This window comes from Canis lupus, chromosome 6 (genome assembly GCF_003254725.2).
Source record: "Canis lupus dingo isolate Sandy chromosome 6, ASM325472v2, whole genome shotgun sequence".
NCBI lineage: Eukaryota > Metazoa > Chordata > Mammalia > Carnivora > Canidae > Canis > Canis lupus.
The window spans coordinates 17,270,978-17,290,017 of record NC_064248.1 but is presented as its reverse complement, the minus strand read 5'-3'; the positions used below and the strand labels follow the sequence as shown (position 1 = coordinate 17,290,017).

The 19,040-nt window shown below is 48.4% G+C and overlaps 2 protein-coding genes across 6 annotated transcripts; one reads left to right on the top strand and one right to left on the bottom strand.

The window, feature by feature from the left end:
* The first annotated feature begins 5,120 nt into the window (after window positions 1-5,120).
* On the top strand, window positions 5,121-14,634 carry PHKG2 (phosphorylase kinase catalytic subunit gamma 2). Of its 2 annotated transcripts, none has more exons than XM_025415888.3 (10): window positions 5,121-5,262; window positions 5,604-5,716; window positions 9,750-9,925; window positions 10,202-10,256; window positions 11,349-11,414; window positions 11,498-11,661; window positions 13,444-13,534; window positions 13,634-13,787; window positions 13,860-13,985; window positions 14,069-14,634. In XM_025415888.3, exons 2-10 carry the CDS (start codon window positions 5,622-5,624, stop codon window positions 14,360-14,362), a joined length of 1,221 nt encoding a protein of 406 aa, XP_025271673.1. In that variant the 5' UTR covers window positions 5,121-5,262; window positions 5,604-5,621; the 3' UTR covers window positions 14,363-14,634. The 2 variants fall into 2 exon arrangements, with proteins under 2 accessions (XP_025271673.1, XP_025271674.1); XM_025415889.3 differs by having other exon boundaries at window positions 5,160-5,190.
* On the bottom strand, window positions 14,299-19,014 carry CFAP119 (cilia and flagella associated protein 119). Of its 4 annotated transcripts, none has more exons than XM_025415890.3 (9): window positions 18,425-19,014; window positions 17,862-17,893; window positions 17,264-17,329; window positions 16,932-17,101; window positions 16,301-16,371; window positions 16,018-16,134; window positions 15,866-15,935; window positions 15,692-15,785; window positions 14,299-14,928 (listed from the first exon to the last, which is right to left on the bottom strand). In XM_025415890.3, the coding sequence occupies exons 1-9, from the start codon at window positions 18,638-18,640 to the stop codon at window positions 14,586-14,588; spliced, it is 1,179 nt and encodes a 392-aa protein (XP_025271675.1). In that variant the 5' UTR covers window positions 18,641-19,014; the 3' UTR covers window positions 14,299-14,585. The 4 variants fall into 4 exon arrangements, with proteins under 4 accessions (XP_025271675.1, XP_025271678.1, XP_025271676.1 ...); XM_025415893.3 differs by having other exon boundaries at window positions 18,508-18,649; XM_025415891.3 differs by having other exon boundaries at window positions 14,705-14,928; window positions 15,702-15,785.
* Between the last annotated feature and the right edge of the window lie 26 nt (window positions 19,015-19,040).

Here is a 19,040-nt window from a genome sequence, read left to right as displayed (position 1 = left end):
CTCTCCTGTCTAATTGTTGTTCCCCTACTTTCTCTGGGCCCTTGGCGAGAGCCAGACTGGACATCTGACTGGTGGCAAGACTCTGCATTTTCCCTTACTTAGAGCTCCAAGAGGGGTCTTCTTTTTATCCTTTTCCTGGAAGTTTCCCTTCTTGGAAAGACCCCAACTTCTCTGTATATATGACCAGAGACCGTGTGGCCCGATAGGAAGAGGAGTGGCAGCCACTGCTCTTTATGGAGTGCTTCCTATATTTCAGGCTGTATTCTTTTCTCTTTTTTTTTTAGATTTTATTTATTTACTAATGAGAGACACACAGAAAGAGACAGAGACATAGGCAGAGGGAGGGGAGGCCAATGCAGGACTCGATCCTGGGACTACAGGATCACCCCCTGAGCCAAAGGCAGATGCTCAACCACTGAGACACCCAGGCGTCCCAAATCTCTTTTTTTTTTTTTTTTAAGATTTTATTTATTCATAGAGATGCACAGAGAGAGAGAGAGAGAGAGGCAGAGACACAGGCAGAGGAAGAAGCAGGCTCCATGCAGAGAGCCTGACATGGGACTCGATCCCGGGTCTCCAGGATCATGCCCTGGGCTGCAGGCGGCACTAAACCACTGCGCCACCAGGGCTGCCCTAAAATCTCTTTTAAAAAGAAGCAAGGTGGGGTATCTGGGTGGCACAGTTGGTTGAGTGTCCAATTCTTGGTTTCAGCTCAGGTTGTGATTTCAAGGTCATGAGATGCTCAACCACTGAGCCACCCAGGTGTCCCTCCAGGCTGTGTTCTTAAGCATTTTCTATTTCTTAACTCTTTCAGCCCTCAGAGCCACTCAGTAGGAGGTACCATTTTTTTCACTTGATAGTTAAGGAAGCAATCATCCAAGGTCATATAGCTAATGAGAGGCTGAGTTGGCACTGAACCCAGACACTTTGGTTCTAGAGTTTAGAGAGGAATGAAAGGGTTGGATGGCAGCAGGAGGTGAGTCTCTGCCCTAGATGTGAAGCTCTGTAGGATTAAAATGAATTTTCATATCCTTTATCTTGGGCCTCTTGCTAATATTTTTTATTTTATTTTATTAAGATTTTATTTATCTAGGGCAGCCCAGGTGGCTCAGTGGTTTAGCACTGCCTTCGGCCCACGGTGTGATCCTGGAGACCCGGGATCGAGTCCCACATCAGGCTCCCTGCATGGAGCCTGCTTCTCCCTCTGCCTGTCTCTCTGCCTCTCTCCCTCTCTCTCTCTTTCCTTGTCTCTCACAAAGAAATAAATAAAATCTTAAAAAAAAATTTTTTTATTTATTTATTAGAAACAGAGAGAGAGAGAGAGAGACAGGCAGAAGGAGAAGTAGGCTCCATGCAGGGAGTCCTACATGGGACTCGATCTCGGGTCTCCAGGATCATGCCCCGGGCTAAAGGTGGCATTAAACCGTTAAGCCACTGGGGCTGCCCTCTTGCTAATATTTCAAACATATTTTCAATTGTGAAGTATATCATAACACAGGAAAAATCCAAAACAAATACACAGCTTTTTTTTTCTAAAAAATATTTATTTATTTATTTATTTATTTATTTATTTATTTATTTATCAAATGCACAGCTTTTAAGTTAACACAAAGCAGACATCTGAAAACCACCAGTCAAGAAATTGAACATTGCCAAAGCTCCAAAACCTTTTTTATACCCCTTCCAATTACTACTACTTCCTTTCTTCCCACAGATACCTAGCATTTTTTTTTTTTAAGATTTTATTTATTCATGAGAGACAGAAAGAGGGAGAGGCACAGACATAGACAGCGGGAGAAGAGGCTCCATGCGGGGAGCCCAATATGGGACTCAATCCCGGATCTCCAGGATCACACCCTGGGCTGAAAGCGGTGCTAAACCGCTGAGCCACCCGGGCTGCCCCTACCTAGCATTTTGGCTTCTAACAATGGGTTTAGTTTTGCCTGCATTTGAACATTATATAAATGGAGTCCAAAGAATTCTTTTTATGTCTGGTTTCTTTTACTTAACATTGTTGGTGAGATTCATCAATATTTGGTGTAGTTGTCATGACTGTATATTATTCCATTGTGTGAATATATTACAATTTATCCATTTTCTCTTGGTGGACTTCTGGGATGATTGCAATCTGGGAGTATTATAAATCTTGCTGCTGTGGACATTCTCATACATGTCTCTTGGAGTACACGTGTCCTGGGGAATTGAATTTTTGGGTTATTTCACCATAATCCAGAGATCAGCAGAGTACCTAAAGGAATTAGAGATATTTGTTGCACACGGAAGAGAGAAGATCAAAGGGGAGGATGGTTGTCTTCAGTGTTCCAAAGTGGTCCAGGGAGGAAAAGTGAAGAGCATCCATTGTTGACCCCAAAGGTTAGAGTTACAACACGGGGTGGAAGCCATACCTAGGGCAATGGCTCTTAATCTTGGTTTCACAATAGAAACACATGGGGAGCCTTAAAAAGCACTATGTCTGGGCTTTAGCCCTAGAGATTACAATTTAATTGGTGTAAGGTGCTGCCTGCGTGGGCATCAGGGTAACGCATTTTAGAAAGATTTTTTTTAACAAATATTTTTTAAAGCTAATATTTCATTAATCAGCAGCTTCAGTTTACTAGAGGAGACTATCCCATTCCCTCATAGTGATTAAGCTCACTATTTTTATTTTTATTTTTTAAAAAGATTTTTTCATGAGAGACACAGAGAGTGAGAGGCAAAGTCATAGGCAGAGGGAGAAGCAGGCTCCATGCAGGAAGCCTGATGTGGGACTCAATCCCAGGACTCTGAGATCATGCCCTAAGGCAAAGGCAGACACTCAATTGCTGAGCCACCCAGGTGTTCCAAAACTATTTTTAAATTCAATTTTGAAAAAACTTTCAAACCTACTAAACAATAAAAGAATAGTACAATGAATTCATGTATGCTCTTCACCTAGGTTTGTAATTTTTAACATTTCACCACGTCTGTTTTGTTTATTTTTAAATATTTTACTTATTTGACAGAGAACACAAGCAGGGGGAGCAGGAGCTCAGGAGTGCGAGAGGGAGAAGAAGCGGGCTCCCCACTGAGCTGGGAGCCCACTGGGCTCGATTCAGGTCTCTATCAAGGGACCCTAGAATCATGATCTGAGCTGAAGGCAGACTCTTAGCCAACTGAGCCACCCAAGCGCCTCTTACCACATTTGTTTTAGATCATTCTAAGTACACATACTATTTTTGCAGAGCCATTGGAAAGTATGTGGAAGGCCCTTCGTTCCTAAATTCTTACAATTTTTAGTGCCAATACGGTCTCAGATTGTTTTTTAGTTCGTTTTGTTATATCCATTACTGTCATCCTTCTTAAAATATTTGGTTGAGGTATAATTTACATGAAGTAAAGTGCACAGGTTTTTTTTTTTTTTTTCTTTTTTAAAGATTTTATTTATTCATGAGAGACACGGAGAAAGAGAGGCAGAGATACAGGCAGAGGGAGAAGCAGGCTCCATGCAGGGAGCCCAATGTGGGACTCGATCCAGGTACTCTGGGATCAGGCCCTGAGCTGAAGGCAGACACTCAACTGCTGAGCCACCGAGGTGTCCCAAGTGCACAGATCTTAAGTGTGTATCTTGGTGCATGTTTCATATGAACCCATTGGTATAACTACCTACGTGAATAGAATGTTTCTAGCACATTAGAAGGCTCCCCATGGCCCTCTCAGTCTGATTATTCTTTTTGTTCCTGACTTTGGCTGGTGGAAATTGCATCAACCTGGTTCTTGTGTCCTAATAACTACCCACATTTCTTCACTTGCTTTCTGGTACAAATTATTCCAGGCTCATCTTATACTTTCTCTGCTCCAGCCTGGGAATTGGCCATTTCTCCCAAGGAGTCCTAGTTCCTTGAACTGGAGACTGTTATTTTGAAATCAGTATCTGTACTAGTTGTGCTTATACTCCAGAGATGTTCCTGCTTCTAAGCTCTTTCAGAGGTTAGAGATAGAAAATATCTAATTTAATCTTTTAAATCTATTTTTAAAATCATGCCTCCAATTTGTCATAAGTTTCCTTTCCCCATCCCAAATTCCATAGTCCCACAGTAAGAACCTTGACTGCCAAATACATCAATGTTTATTCATTTGCAAATATATATATATATATCCACTTGCTAAATTTCTGAATAATTATCCCATTATACTACTAAACAGTAGGCCTACTAAGTTTAAGGTTCCTTTGCAATTTCTTTTTAGATTGATAGTATAAAGTCAAAGTAGTCCATTAAAAAGTTACTTGGATTCGTTTTTCTCTTATACGGTTGCAATCCCAAGGTGACATTTCTAAGATCGAAGATTAAATGAATTCATTCTGTGCCTCTTTTGCTGGAACATAACTTCCACAAAGGTAAGGACTCCCTCACCCCACCCCCACCCTACTGCTGATAGTTTAGCGTTTAGACGCTCAGCAAATATTTATTGAATGACTAGGTGAACGCCAGGGTTGAGCTGTGCACTGGAAAGGCTTATGAAGTAAGTCGATTCTGGCAGTTTCTTACAACTCTGCAGGTGCAAGCTTAGAAAAGAGTGGACACACCCCAAGGCTTTTGGGAGATGGTGGTGGAAGACTGGGAAAACGTGTAACCCCAGGCGGTGAGCACGAGGGCTTTGGAGGTATTCCAAAATCGGAGCAGCCAGAGGACTAAGAAGCCTCTTCTGGGGGATGGGCCGTGGTTTGTCCAAGTCCGCATCAGGTAGCAAGTTGGAGCCAAGCTTTGCGCTACGAGTGTTTCAAAGCTGGAGGCGGCCCCTCAAAGCATGCATTTTGGATCAGGCTGCCAATTTCTAAAAGAGCCGAATTCGGATAGTGATGCTAGGAGGAGAATGAGGGAGCCATGCCCAAGTCAGGGAACCAGAGGCACAGCGAGTCGGACGTCCTAGGTACACAGATGTCAGACTTCCGGGTAAACCTAACTTCCGGGTCCCGTTCCGGGCCTACAACCCCAGTATCCAATAAGCTCCGCCCTCTGCTGTCCCCTGCCCTAGCGTCTCAGCCTTAGGGCTCCAACGCCCGCGCCAGCCTCGCGACTCTCCGCTTCCTATTGGGCTGCCAGTTTCCAATCGGAAGGGTTTTTGAACCTCAGTCTTCAGGCGGCGCTGGCCATTGGCGGACAGGATGGGGGCGGGGCTTGGGGGTCGTTGCCGGCGCCACCCGGGGGTAAGGTAAGGGACGAGAAGCGAACCCCGCGACCGAGCGGCCTCGCGTCGACCTGGCTTCTTTATCCTCCCCCGCGGGTGAGCCTGCGCGAGACCCCGCGCCCCCTCCCAGCACCCACCCAAGTGCGCCTGCGCAGCAACAGCCACCTACCAGTGTGCCCCTTCCCTTCTTCCTCCGCACCTTCTCCCTTTCCCTTCCCCGCCCCCCTCCCTGCCCTGACACCCCTCCCGCCCTAGTCTAGGCCCTTTTGTAGGGTCTCCCCAGCCCTCATCCTTACCCCACCCCGTCCCCATCCCCGAAGATCCTGGCGCCCCAGCCACAAGGGCTGCGCTTCCGCGAGCCGCGATGTGCGTCCTCCCAGAGCCTTTGGGCCTCACTGCCCTCACTGCCCTCACTGCCCTCCGTTTCCTCCACACAGGCCCCCACCACCTTCAGAATGACGCTGGACGTGGGGCCGGAGGATGAGCTGCCCGACTGGGCTGCGGCCAAAGAGTTTTACCAGAAGTACGACCCTAAGGACGTCATTGGCAGGTAAGGCTTAAGCCACGGAAACAAGATGTGCAGAATACACGGTTCCCTCGGAGTGCTGGATAGTTCTAAATAGGAGAGAACAGTGGTTAGTAGAGGAACATTTGGTGATTAAACTCTTCCTCTGGGTCAACCCCCATTTCTTCCAAATTCACTCATTTATGTGTTCAACAAAGTTAAAAAAGGTACTGTCCGCCAGACACAAAGCTAAACACAGGGCGGGTAGGGGAGATGTTTTATGCCTTAGAGGTGAAGTGATTGAAAAAGACCCATGAACATTCAAGTAGTATCAGGTTGTGTGTGATCAGGCTCAGAAAATCACAGCTTTCCACAAGGGGTGCTATTTGGGTCTTGAAAGGTGAGTAGGAGTTCAGAGCCTGGAAGGAAGTCCACACCTATAGAGACAGTGGCAGGTAACATGTATTCATCAAAGGTTTCCGAAGCACGTCCAGTGTGCTGGGTGCAGTGTGCAAGGCACTGGGGATACAAGACCCATATGTTTTCTGTTCTGGAGTTTCTATTGCAGTTATAGAGACCGATAAACACAAAAACAAACAAACAAAAAGGCCTTCATATGCTCAGATGATGGAATGAGAGTAATGAACAGGACTGAGACTTGAAAGATGGGAATGAATAGGTTGTGAGCTGAGTCAGGATGTATTTGGGACCGAGGGAACAGCACATGCAAAGGCACAGACAAGAAAGGGCCTATTCAAGCAATAGGTAGAAGATCATGGTGACTAGAACGTAGTAAGAGTGGAACAAGATGGAGGAAATTAAGTCAGAGAGGTAAATAGAGGTTAGATTATGTAGGGCCTTATGCCAGAATGAAGAATTTAGATTTTATTCTAATGAAACTGGTGGTTTCAAACAGCACAGTAACATGACCTCATTTACATTTCTGTGATTTGGGGGGTAGGAGCTTAGCCTTTCTGTGCCTCAGTTTCACCATTTAAATTGGGAATAAAAATATATTCCACCTTGTAGGTTGCTGTGAGGGTGGTAAGAATTAATATGATAGTCTTAGAACACTTCCTGGCACATGGTAAATGCTCAACCCAAGTGTGTTAATACATTTTTAAAAAATCATTCTGGTTCTTTTGTAGAGAATAAATAAGGGAGGGACAAGAATGGATGTATAGAGACCAGTTAGGAAGCTGTTGATTGATTTGGGCAAGAATTGGTGATGGTTTAGGTTAGAATGTGGTGGTAGAGACAGGGAGAAATGGATAGATTGAGGTGATGATTTGGAGAGAGACTGATATAGTTTCCTGAGAGACTGGATATGGGCCATGAGAGGAAGGGAAAGAAACAAAAATAAGGTCTAAGCTATGGGTTTGAGCACTTGAGTACCATTTTCTGAAATGAAGAAGATTGAGGTGGATCAGATTGCTGGGAGGGCCAAGCATATCAAGAGTTCAGTTATGGAAATGTTAAGTTTGAGATATACAACTGGAGCTGTCAAATGGGTACATGTGTCTACAACTCGAGAGAGAGTGGACTAGAGCAATAAATTTGGGAGGCATTAGCATACAGATAGTAGCTGGCGAGAAAATATATGGAGACAGTGAAAGGGGCCTAGGTTCAGGCCCTGGAGCATTGTTACCAGTAAGGAGTTAAGAGAAGGAAGACTCAGCAAGGGGATACTAAGGAGATAGCATCTGTGAATTGGAAATAAAAACACAAAAAGAATGTGCTTTCAGGGATGCCTGGGTGGCTCAGTAGTTGAGTGTCTGCCTTCGGCTCAGGGTGTGATCCCAGGTGACTGGGATTGAGTCCCACATTGGGCTCCCTGCATGGAGCCAGCCTCTTCCTCTGCTTATTTCTCTGCTTCCCTTCTCTGCTATGTCTCATGAATAAATAAATAAATAAAATCTTTAAGATTTTATCCCTGGTCTCCTCTGTGTTTTCCCTTTGTTTCTCCTGCATGGTTAATTATCTGCACACTCTCACTAAATGACTTCCCAGAATACCAGTTTCTTCACGTATAAAGGTCTGAAGCCTTAAAAGAGCTTGCCACATTCTAGAAATTGGTGATAAGTTACAAGTCAACGAAGCAAAGATTGAATAGCAGAGACAAAGCCAAAAATGAGGCTGAAAAGAAAGTGGAAGGCCTTAAATGACAGGTGAAGGAACTGGGATTTGACTTCTATCTCGCAGGTAATAGGGAATATGGAGAGAAAACAATTTTGAGTGCCCTCCATAGTTAACTATAATGTTGAAATTATTAGGTCTCATTTAGAAAGAGCACAGTTGGCTCTAGGGGTCCTGCTGAGGAATGTAGGAACGCTCAGAACTTAGGGGATTTAAGCCGGAAAGTTTTTAAGCAATGAATGACATGATTGGGACTATCATAAGAAGCTCATTCTGGAAGGAGTGCAGTGGATGGGTTGCAGTGGCTGAGACTGGAAGCAGGGAGATCAGTGGGGAGGCTGATATAGCTGTGGGGGTGAAGTCCTAGGAAACAGATTTGAGAAAAACACAGAATGGAGTACACTGGTTGGATGTGGTGGATTGTGGAGGAGAGGAAAAAGCCAAGAATCATACCAAGATTTCTAGTTTGGGAATCTGATGGAGTGGCATTACCATTAATGGAGACCAGGGAATTAAAACTCTGAAGTGGCAGGACGCCTGGGTGGCTCAGTTTGTGAAGCATCTGCTTTTGGCTCAGCTCATGATCCTCAGAGTCCTGGGATGGAGCCCCGAGTTGGGCTTCCTGCTCAGTAAGGCCTACTTCTCCCTCTCCCTCTATGTGGTTGCACACTCACTTGTTCTCTCTGTCTGAAATAAATAAATGGATAATCTGAAGTGGCCTAGAGTAAGAGGGCAGAAAGTGGTGAGCATTGTAGGAGCTGGAACTTTCTTGTCCCACCTAAGATGGGAATTCAGATTTGAAAAGAACAACTCCGTGACCAAACAACACATTTGTGGTCTGTGTTTGGCTGGAGGGTCAGTGGTTTACATCTCTTGATGGAACCAGAGATGTGGATGACAGGCATTCTAAGCATAGGGAATTATGTAAGGGCAAGGAAGCAGTGAAGGGCAGCCAGGGAACCAGCACAGGAAATGTGGGTGTGAGGTCTGATCTTGGAGAGATTTGCACTTAGCCTGAGGTACTTGTAGGATCATAAGGAATTGGTGACAGGGGCACCTGGGTAGCTCAAGTAGTTAAGTGTCTGCCTTGGGCTTAGGTCATGATCTCAGGGTCCTGGGATCAAGCCTCACATCCGGCTCCCTGCTCAGCGGGGAACCTGTGTCTCCCTTTCCCTCTACTGCTCCCCCGTCCCTGCTCTCTCTCTGTCAAATAAATAACTTTTTTTTTTTTTAAAAGGAATTGACAGATTCCAAGCAAGTACATACCTATCTAGGACTTTCTCTTCACCATGCCAAATGGACTTTTCTGTTTTCCTCCTGTCTTTGGACATCTCTTTAAGATGTTGGCCACATTTCAGAGCCGGCAAAGTAGAAGTCCAGAGACCTACGTCAGTGGGACACTTGTTGGAGTTTAATTCATGGCAAATTTGGGACCTAAACCAAAATGATCCACTTCACAACTTTGGTTGTCCAGTCAATGGCCTAATATTTATTTGGACCCCCTTGTACTTGAGATATTATAGAACTTTGGGATTTAGATGTGGTAATCAGGGAAGTGAGTAAAATTTGGAGGGAGCCTTAGATCATTTCTTCCTGCTTTCTCCTTGTGGGATTGCAGGGGAAGGGGCAGGTTCTGGGTCTCAGTGTGGAGAGGACCTGCCTTGGCTTACCCATGCAGGGAGTGACAGAGACTAGATGTGAACCTAGGACCCCCAGCTGCCTTCCCTGTAAGCTTTGTGTTACACCTTGCTGGGTACCCAGGTTGCTTGCTGAGGCTACTGTGAAGCTACTGTAGGCCAGAGTGAGCTCCTTGGGAGGTTGTCTTGTTGTCCAGATGGGTCCTCAGAGTATGGTACAGTGGGTATGAGGATGGCAAGACTCCACTCTGTATGGAAGTGAGAGAGCAGGAGGCCCTGACTTGTGTGCTGTCTGACTCTGGCAGAGGAGTGAGCTCCGTGGTGCGCCGTTGCGTTCATCGAGCTACTGGCCATGAGTTTGCGGTGAAGATCATGGAGGTGACAGCTGAGCGACTAAGTCCTGAACAGCTAGAGGAGGTGCGAGAAGCCACGCGGCGAGAGACGCACATCCTTCGCCAGGTCGCCGGCCACCCCCACATCAGTGAGGCTGCATTCCCTGCTCCTATTAGCTGACAGCCACCTCCTGCTGGCCCTGCCCACAGCCCAGTTCACCCCAACACTGCCTCCGTGCCTCTGCTCCCTTTGTCATGGCTCTGCTCCACCTCAGAGTGTGGCCAGCCTTTGAGTCCCTACTGCCTCCTTTTGGTTCTCCTTCCTTCCCGGTAACAGCCCACAGCCAGCTTGGGGTGGAACGCCCCTTTAACACGCATCCGCTCCTTTCCATCTCCATATCTCTGCCTTTCTGCCTCTTTCCCAGTCACTCTCATCGATTCCTACGAGTCTTCTAGCTTCATGTTCCTGGTGTTTGACCTGTGAGTATCTCCCTGCCCTCATCTGAGAAGCCTTCTCCTCCCCTCTGTGCGTGGCCCTGGCCTGACAGTGCAGTGGGCTAAGACTCCCCTGGCTCACACCTTCCTGTGTGCCTGTGACCCTGGCCTCTCTCCCTAGGTGCCCTGATTAGTCAAGTTCGCCCAGAGTGTTAGTGACCAGCCAGTTAAAAAGGGTTTTCATGACCCCAGGGGTCACTGTCCCAGTTCCCCATGGTTATAAGATTGTCAGGGAAGAATAGGCTGTTTTAAGAACTGACTACTTATCAACAGCTCTCTCTCCCCCATTTCTTGCTGTTTAATACCTTGCATGGTGTTTATCTCTGCCCATTGATTCATATTCTGGGTAGTCTGAATCCGCGTGTGAGATGTTATACGATATAATATAAACCAGTACAAAGGTACTTCAAAAGAGAATGGTTTGAATAGCAAATATTTAAGGGAGACCCCTGGAAAATATTCACAAAGTATTCATACAGAAATGACCCTCTGCAAAAGTTGTGGGGTGAGGGGCAGTGGGAAGTGTCTGTCACCTCATCATGCAACTTTGCAGAACAATCATATGCACCCAAACACCTGATTTCGAGGATTGACTTAGAATTGCAATTATAACCTGGTTTTTAAAGACTAGATAAAAAGAAACAACTTTTTACTGTTACTAATTGTGAAATTTTGGTCCATGGTCTAAATAGATTCCCTTTAAAAGTAAACCCTCGTGTGATTGCAAAAAAAAAAAAAAAAAAAAAAAAAAATTCCCTTTAAAAGGCCCTCTGTGAATACAATTACTCTCAAATAATGAGGACCTCCTGTAAATTACTGGCACAAGAAGGCACTTTTTCTTGCTAAACTAGCCCCCTCATGGCACAGTGCATGTATTTTTACTGCCAACCCCCTGGGCCAGCTGTCCCTGGCATCCTGTTCACTCTTGGAGCACTCTAATTGCTCATAAAAAAAAAAAAAAAAAAAAGAGGGGTGTCTCTTCACCAACCTCTTCCATGGTATTTTCTCTGCGTGCTGGCTTATTTTGTCAGCCCCCACAAAAGGTACACCTACCTCCCAACCCCTCCTATCCCTTAGGATGCGGAAGGGAGAGCTGTTTGACTATCTCACAGAGAAAGTGGCCCTCTCAGAAAAGGAGACCAGGTAATGACTGAGCTTGCTACCTTTGGGGTGATCAGGGGCTGGGGTGGGGTGGGGAGAAGCAGAGAAGACTGTGCCTCCCCCAGGTCCATCATGAGGTCTCTGCTGGAAGCAGTGAGCTTTCTCCATGCTAACAACATTGTGCACCGAGACTTGAAGCCTGAGAATATTCTCCTAGATGACAATATGCAGATCCGACTTTCAGATTTTGGGTTCTCCTGCCACCTGGAACCTGGCGAGAAGCTCCGAGGTGAGAGGTCCTGGTGCCCTGAGAGGCTTGGGAGGGTAGGAGACCCAGGCCTGAGGCTAGTTAGCCGGGTCTGACAGTGGAGTACCCAGCTACCAAGAAAAGGGGAGAAGTCAGTGAGCACTTGCCAAGGACCTTCTGGGTGCAAAGCCTTGTGTGCATTTCAGAGTGGGCTTTCTGGTCTGGGTGGGAGAGGGGACAGATTGTGGCACACGGCAGGTGAGGGACTATGTAGAGGAGGCCAGCGGGGAGCAGCACCTAGTTCAGCTGGAGGGACGCACAGAGCAGGGGGCTTCAGAGCTGGGCTGGTCCCATGAGGAAGAGGAGGGAGGAGGGTAACAGGACTCAGCTGCTTGTTTAGGTTTTGGTGGAGACAGGATCACAATGTGCTGCTTAGGTACTAGGAAGAGCCTGATGTGGCTAGACAGTGCTTCTCAACTGATGTGCTTGACACACCCATTGTTAATCCCTTTGTTGTGACTAATATCTTTAGCGCAAACGGGAAACTTCACAACATTTGACTGTGGACTCCTTAGAGCCAATAAACTCCTACTTTCCCTTAGCGGCTTTGCACTGTGCTGTTAACAGCTAAGGTTCACTGGGCACCACACTGAGTCTTTGGCTGGGTTCTTTAGATCCTCTCCACAACTCTTTGAGATAGAGTCTGTATCACCATTTTATAAATGGGCTTAAAGAAATGAGGGGACTTGCCCATAGTCAGGTAGCTGGGACTTGAATGTGGGCCATCTGACTCCAGAGTTCATCTTCTTAACATATGGACTTAATATGTTTGTCTTGTGAATGCTATGCTTTGTTTCCCTTTGGGCTTCCCCATACACTTTTCCTCATTCTGGAACCATCTTTGCCCCTGCTCCACACCAACCTCACCCTTGGCTTTGGCAATTCAGGTTTCACATTAAAGATCCAGGTCCAGTTAGATCCCTTGCTTTCTGTTCTGGTATCTTACTCTATCTTTCGTGTTCTCTTTCTGGTAGACAGCTTGGTAAGGGCACATCTAATTCACCAGTGTCTAGTATGGTGCTTGGTACGCGGTAGGCATTCTTAAATACCTTTTGTGGGGATGAATTTCCCAGGAGAGTCAGGCCTATTAAGGCCTATTAAGATTTCTTGGAAGTATGCCATGGAACAGTTTGGCAATTGCTGGGATGGAATCGGCGCCTGAAGTGGTAGAAACAGCTAAAAATAAGAGGTTCAGATCAAGTTGTGGAGTGCTTTGTGCTGTAGGAGTCTAGACTTGAGCCTGAGGCCACACGGGGGGGGGGGAGGGGGGGCAGGGAAAGGTTTTACCTAGTCTTAAGGGACTTACCTAGTATGTACCTTAAGAAATTCCATATGCCCACTCCTTCTCCTTGTTTGAGTGATGAGTCTGCTACACAGAATAGCAATCATAGGAGGAATCAGTTTGGGTAGAAAGGAACATAGAAAAGAGTAAAAATTCGTTTTCCTTATGTATTATGTACATAAAAACGTGGCAAAAAGTTAGGGAGTGGGAGGGTGGGTTGAAGGTGGCAAAAGATATGGTGGGGTAGGACCTTGAAGTCAATCCGAAAATCAGGTTTTTCCAGGAAGGCCACCAGGAACCTTGGTGGATATCTGAGTTGTTCAACAGGGATAGAGGGGCTAGGACAGCCCTCAGTGGAGGGCGAGCAGGAGCAGAATGGGAACACGTACGGCCCTGGCAGTGTTGAGGCTCCAGCAGAGGTCTGGAGTTATGGGCCTTTGAAGGAGCTGGTGGCATCCATCAATCTCAGCCTCTCTCCCCAGAGTTGTGTGGGACCCCAGGCTACCTAGCACCAGAGATCCTTAAATGCTCCATGGATGAGACCCACCCCGGCTACAGCAAGGAGGTTGACCTGTAAGTTTTTGGTCTCTCTGTTTCCTTCCTCCTTTGTGTCCCATTGTTTGACATATCTGCCTGGCACCTGGTCCTGCCTAACTTTGCTCTCTTTCCCAGCTGGGCCTGTGGGGTGATTTTGTTTACACTCCTGGCTGGCTCACCACCATTCTGGCACCGACGTCAGATCCTGATGTTACGCATGATCATGGAGGGCCAGTACCAGTTTAGTTCACCTGAGTGGGATGACCGTTCCAACACTGTAAAGGACCTGGTGAGCTGGGGCCATGAGAGGGCTAGGAAGGAGGCCCAAGAGCTGGCTCTCATGCTTTGGGGTTTCCCCTAGATCTCAAAGCTGCTACAGGTGGATCCTGAGGAGCGCCTGACAGCTGAGCAAGCCCTACAGCACCCCTTCTTTGAGCGTTGTGAAGGCAGCCAACCCTGGAACCTCACCCCCCGCCAGCGGTTCCGGGTAAGCCTGAGAGTGTCCGGGTCCCATGATCTTTCTCCTGTAGTGGATGCTCCACTGGAGCTCACACTGTCCCCTCTTCCCAGGTGGCAGTGTGGACTGTGCTTGCTGCTGGACGAGTGGCCTTAAGCACCCAGCGTGTCCGGCCACTGACCAAGAGTGCACTGTTGAGGGACCCTTATGCGCTGCGGCCAGTGCGGCGCCTCATTGACAGTTGTGCCTTCCGGCTCTATGGGCACTGGGTGAAGAAGGGTGAGCAACAGAACCGAGCCGCGCTCTTCCAGCACCAGCCCCCTGGGCCTTTTCCCATCATGGGCCCTGAAGAGGAGGGGGACTCAGCTGCTATCTCTGAGGAGGACGCCATGCTGGCACTGGGCTAGTGCTTCAGCCCTGGGGAACACCAGAATGCAGTACTCTCCGGGAGGAGGATTTTTATCATTCCAGCCCTTCTGGGCTTTGGCCACAGGCCCGCCTGCCTGGCAAGGCCCACCACTGCTCATACTACCATAAAGACCAGCCCTGTACACCTGTCCCCACCAGCCAGGGTTTTGGGATCAGAGTTGAGTTGGAAGGCAGCCACTCGCAACAGCATGCCTGGCCTTGTCAATGCTGCCTCTGCTGCATTTGCAATAAAATCTGCATGCTGGAGGGAGCCAGTGCCTGGTGTCTGGTGTCTGGCTTTAGTAGGGGAGCCCAGAAGGCGCTCAGGATGGGGGCGGGGATGAGGCTGCCCTGCCCAAGGCCTTTATTGAGAAAAATGCTGGGGGTCACTTGGTCTTGGTCTTGCCTTTGCCAGGAGGTAGCTGGAAGGGCTGCTCTAGTGTGGTCAGCTTGTTGTTGAGCCTCTCTTCGCTGGCCTGGAGCCGCTCCTCCATCAGCTGTTGGAGCTGCCTCAACTCCTTGTTCATCTGGGTCTTGATGTAGGCTCGTAGGATGGAGACCTGGCCTGCAGGTGCAGGGAAGAAGCGGCAGGTCAGAAATGCTGTGGGGCTGAGGAACTGACCCCTAGCTGGGTGCCCCTGGGAGCTACACAAGTAGCAGTGTAGCTTCTGTTCAGAAAAGGCTAGCTGGCCCTTCTATGGAGAGAGGTGGGGGAACTGGCCAGGCTAGACTCTCTGGATTGGTGATCAGCAGATAAGTGACCTTACAGAGGTGATTTAATCTTTGCATATCTCGGTTTCCTCTTGTGTACAGGGTAGATAGGATAGCACCTAGTGCCTAGGACTGAAGGAAGATTAAATGTAAAATGCTTAAAACAAGCCTGCCTAGCACCACAGTATTGCCAAATATGTGCTGTCTTTTTTTTTTTCTTTTTAAGATTATTTTAGAGAGAGGAGTGTGTGAATGCATGAATGGGAGGGGCAGAGTGAGAAAGAGAGACAATCTCAAGCACACTCTACAAGGAGCATGGAGCCCAACATGGGGCTCAATCTCCCGACCCTGAGCTTAGGACCTAAACTGAAACCAAGAATTGACCACTTAATCAACTGTGCCACTCAGGCACCCCTGTAATTGGTTTTATGATGATCCTTTCCTAGAGCTCCTGCTTCACCGCCAGCTACTGCACTCTTATTACCTGTTTGTCACCTTGGGCTTCTGCATAAGACATCATTTGGAGAAAGGACACTGTGCCTAAAACAGACCTGAAGTCCTGATGTACTCTTAAACCCTTCATTTTCTACCTGCCCAAAGTCACAGGGGATCCTAACCCGTCCTCACTTGGCTCTGGCTCTGGCTGGACCATGGTTTCTGCCTCCTCCTGTGGGGTGGCTTCCTGCTCCTCCACCTCCTCACCGCCTTTCTCTGCAGGCCAGAAGCAGAAAGAAGCTTCAGCCCCAGCCCCAGCCCCAGCCCCAGCCTTCTCCCTTACCCTTCTCCCTTACCCTTCTCTTCCTCTGGCCAGAGCGTGGGTGGCTGTAGCCCCATGTAAGTCAAAGACAGATCCAGCCGCACCTGTGAAGAGGAAGGAGGAGGGAGGCTGAGAGGACGACATCTGCACTGGGTGAAAGGGGGAGATGAAGGGTGGCCTCCGTACCTGGGGCGTGAAGACATATTTGTAGAGTTTGAAGTGGCGGAAGTAGGTGTTGACTACATAGTCTGCCAGGGCCAGCAGCTGTTCCTCCCTAAAGAGGTTGATACTGAAGGGGGGCCGCTGTGGGGATGATAGGGAGTTAGAGGGCTGACCACCTCCAAGAACCCTGACCTTTTCTCCAAGTGCCCGGCCATCTAAGCAGGCGGAGCCCCCTGCCTCTTCAGAGGAAGGTGAAGGTGCTAAGTGTGGGAGAAGGCAATGGAGATCCCATTCCAGGGGAACTGACCCTGACTCCATGGCAAAAAAGGACACTGGTGAAGTAGTGGTAACATTCCTCCACGTTGCCCAGTGGGGTTGCTGGGAGGGAAAGCAAGATGTGACAAGTTAGTCCCGTCCCAGATAACCATTTATTTCACTCATTCACCAGCTACTCATTAAGCATGAGCTTTGGAAGTCAACAGATCTAAGTTTAAGTCCTTGCTTGTTTCATTAACTCACTCAACGGATAGTACCCACAGTGCACCATTCTAGGCACCATCCTAGGCATTCTAGACAGGCGAGGTCCTGCCGTTAAGTGATATACGATAAAATAAGAAATATGCAATTTCAGCTCTTGTTAAACATTCTGCAGGAAATCTGTCCCAGGAAGAAAGTGGGAGGTGGAAGAGGAGCTATTTTATTGAGCACTGTGTTTCTATTTATGAATACTACCTACAGTATTTCTCAGAACAATCTCATAAAGTTGGTGCTGTGTATAAGGAAATGGTTTCACAGCTGAAATAACTTGTGTGTGGTGATACTGCTTGTGATGACAGAACAAAGATTGCAGGTGGTAATCCACTACTTCCTGTGGTCACTTGGACCATCCCAGCCTCCTCTGTCCCCTGGGCTCAAGCCCTTTGGTAGCCTTCTCTCACCAACACAGGCCTTATGAAGATCTTGGAGCAGAGCACAAGCTGTCGATGTCTGTTCCAGTGAGAAGCCCTGCTGGCGGCAGAAGATGAGTGCATGGGAGAAGAGGTCCAGGGTGATGGCATCCCGCAGGCTTTGCTCAGGATAGCCTAGCCCCAAGAGCTCAGCTAGCACCCTTGGGAGGGAGACAGGAAGGAGGGACTGAAGTAGCCTCCCTTCACCACCCCACACTGGTGCACCATGTGCTCTGGAGGCAGGCATTCATGCCTTCTCAGCCTAGCCCCCTTAGACTCCCCCAGGAGCCAGTTCCTCTGCTCGCCCCTGTGTCCCCCCATACTCCCTCATCTCCTCAGTGTTGGCTGTCTTCTCCAGCCTGTGCATGGAGTGGATGTCCAAATACTTCCTGTAATAAGAAAAGAGGAGAAAAGGTGTTGGTGGCCGTCAGGCATTAGTCTCATGACAGGGCTAGGATGGCTAAAACACTGGACTGGGAACCAGGAGACCTGAGTTTGAAGATTAGCCCTTCCACTACCCTCTCTGGGTATAACTTTCTTCATCTTTAAATAAGGGATATAAAATAAATAAATAAATAAGGGATATGGCTTAAACGAATTCTTACAATCCTCTTCATTTAGAAAGCTGAGGATTAGGAAACTTGAATTCTTGACTCTTCCACGCCCCATGTGGCTTCAGTGTCTTCATTTATACAGTGCTCCATAGCAGTCCATATTCCATTTACATCCTTAGTCTTTGGCTCTATCCTTCCCACCCACCCTCCTTCTTTGGCCTGGGGAGGCAGGAAGGCTCTACTTAACTTGGATAATTGCAGTTTCCTCATCTGTACAATGGGGAATGCCCTAGCTGTTTGACAGGACTGTTGGGGAGGAGTAATGCCAAGTGTAAAGTGTAACTTTTCCCCAAGACTTCACACTCACCACATGCAGATCCGGGGCTGGGGCAACGGCGGCTGCGGAGAGAAAGCGGATTGGGCAGGCGGAGCCGTGCTGTCCATGGCCCCAGTCCCTGACCCTTCGGGAATCTCCAGCGGGCCTGAGAACCTGCTAACTTGCCTTCTCATGTTAAAGGTTATGTATGAGCAACGCTGGCAGGCCGGGCTTCAAAAGGCCGTAAGTACTACTATTCATGAGCATTTAACAATCGGAGTCACACACCCCTGCCTCTTCACCAAGGCACCCAGGAAACGTCTTGAACGTTAATAAGCATAAGGACGGGGGATCCCTGGGTGGCGCAGCGGTTTGGCGCCTGCCTTTGGCCCAGGGCACAATCCTGGAGACCCAGGATCGAATCCCGCGTCGGGCTCCCTGCGTGGAGCCTGCTTCTCCCTCTGCCTGTGTCTCTGCCTCTCTGTCTCTCTCTGTGTGACTATCATGAATAAATAAATAAAATCTTAAAAAAAAAAAAATAAGCATAAGGACGGTGGCACCCTGCCGGGAAGCCCTTCTACAAACATGAGCGGACCACTCTGTCCCGCCCTCACCGGGAACAAGTTGGCTGCAGGATCTTCATCCGCTGCTACCGAGGCCGCGGTGCCGGCCGCGGTCCCGGACTCGGTCCGCACACCTGTTGCTATCCGCGTGACGGACTCCTCCATAGAGCTGAGGTCCTTCTCGAGTTCCCGCTGCAGTTCGGAGGGCTGTTCAAACTCCGACTGCATCTTCAGCCCCATGAATTGGCTAGACTTCTGGCGGATCATCTCGTCGCTCTTCCTCGTCACGGGTCACCACAGGCTGTGTCCCGCCCGGGTCCTGGGAAAGCCGGTTCTGGGGCCGGGACTGACTGCCAAGCCCTCCCTCCAGCGACGCCTCAGCCAATCTACGCCGCAGAGAGGCCGGTGTAACCAATCCGCAGGGGGCGTCTCCCTCCGTCTCAACGGCGACCGTTGCTAAGGGAGCTCGTGGTGGGAGGGAGCAAGGGTAGGACGCTCGCCAATCAGTGAGAAGGAAATGCACATGCGCAATAAGTTTCAGGCGCCGTCTGGGTGCCCTGGCTTCAAAGCGGCTAACAGGATGCCGGTGATGCCCTTAGAGCTAGGGGTTGTGAGTGTGGTGTCAGTTGCCACGGGAACTGTCTACTGGCCAATCACTGGGAGAGAG

Excerpts from the sequence above, each read along its gene's own strand:
- CFAP119 (XM_025415890.3), bottom strand. The coding sequence starts at position 18,640 with ATGATCCGCCAGAAGTCTAGCCAATTCATGGGGCTGAAGATGCAGTCG. Across the intron at positions 17,894-18,424 it reads CTGCAGCCAACTTGTTCCCG|CCGCCGTTGCCCCAGCCCCG; the intron begins GTGAGGGCGGGA and ends TTCTCTCCGCAG. Across the intron at positions 16,135-16,300 it reads TTTTTTGCCATGGAGTCAGG|CGGCCCCCCTTCAGTATCAA; the intron begins GTCAGTTCCCCT and ends TCATCCCCACAG.
- PHKG2 (XM_025415888.3), top strand. The coding sequence starts at position 5,622 with ATGACGCTGGACGTGGGGCCGGAGGATGAGCTGCCCGACTGGGCTGCG. Across the intron at positions 11,415-11,497 it reads CTCTCAGAAAAGGAGACCAG|GTCCATCATGAGGTCTCTGC; the intron begins GTAATGACTGAG and ends TGCCTCCCCCAG. Across the intron at positions 13,535-13,633 it reads TACAGCAAGGAGGTTGACCT|CTGGGCCTGTGGGGTGATTT; the intron begins GTAAGTTTTTGG and ends TCTCTTTCCCAG.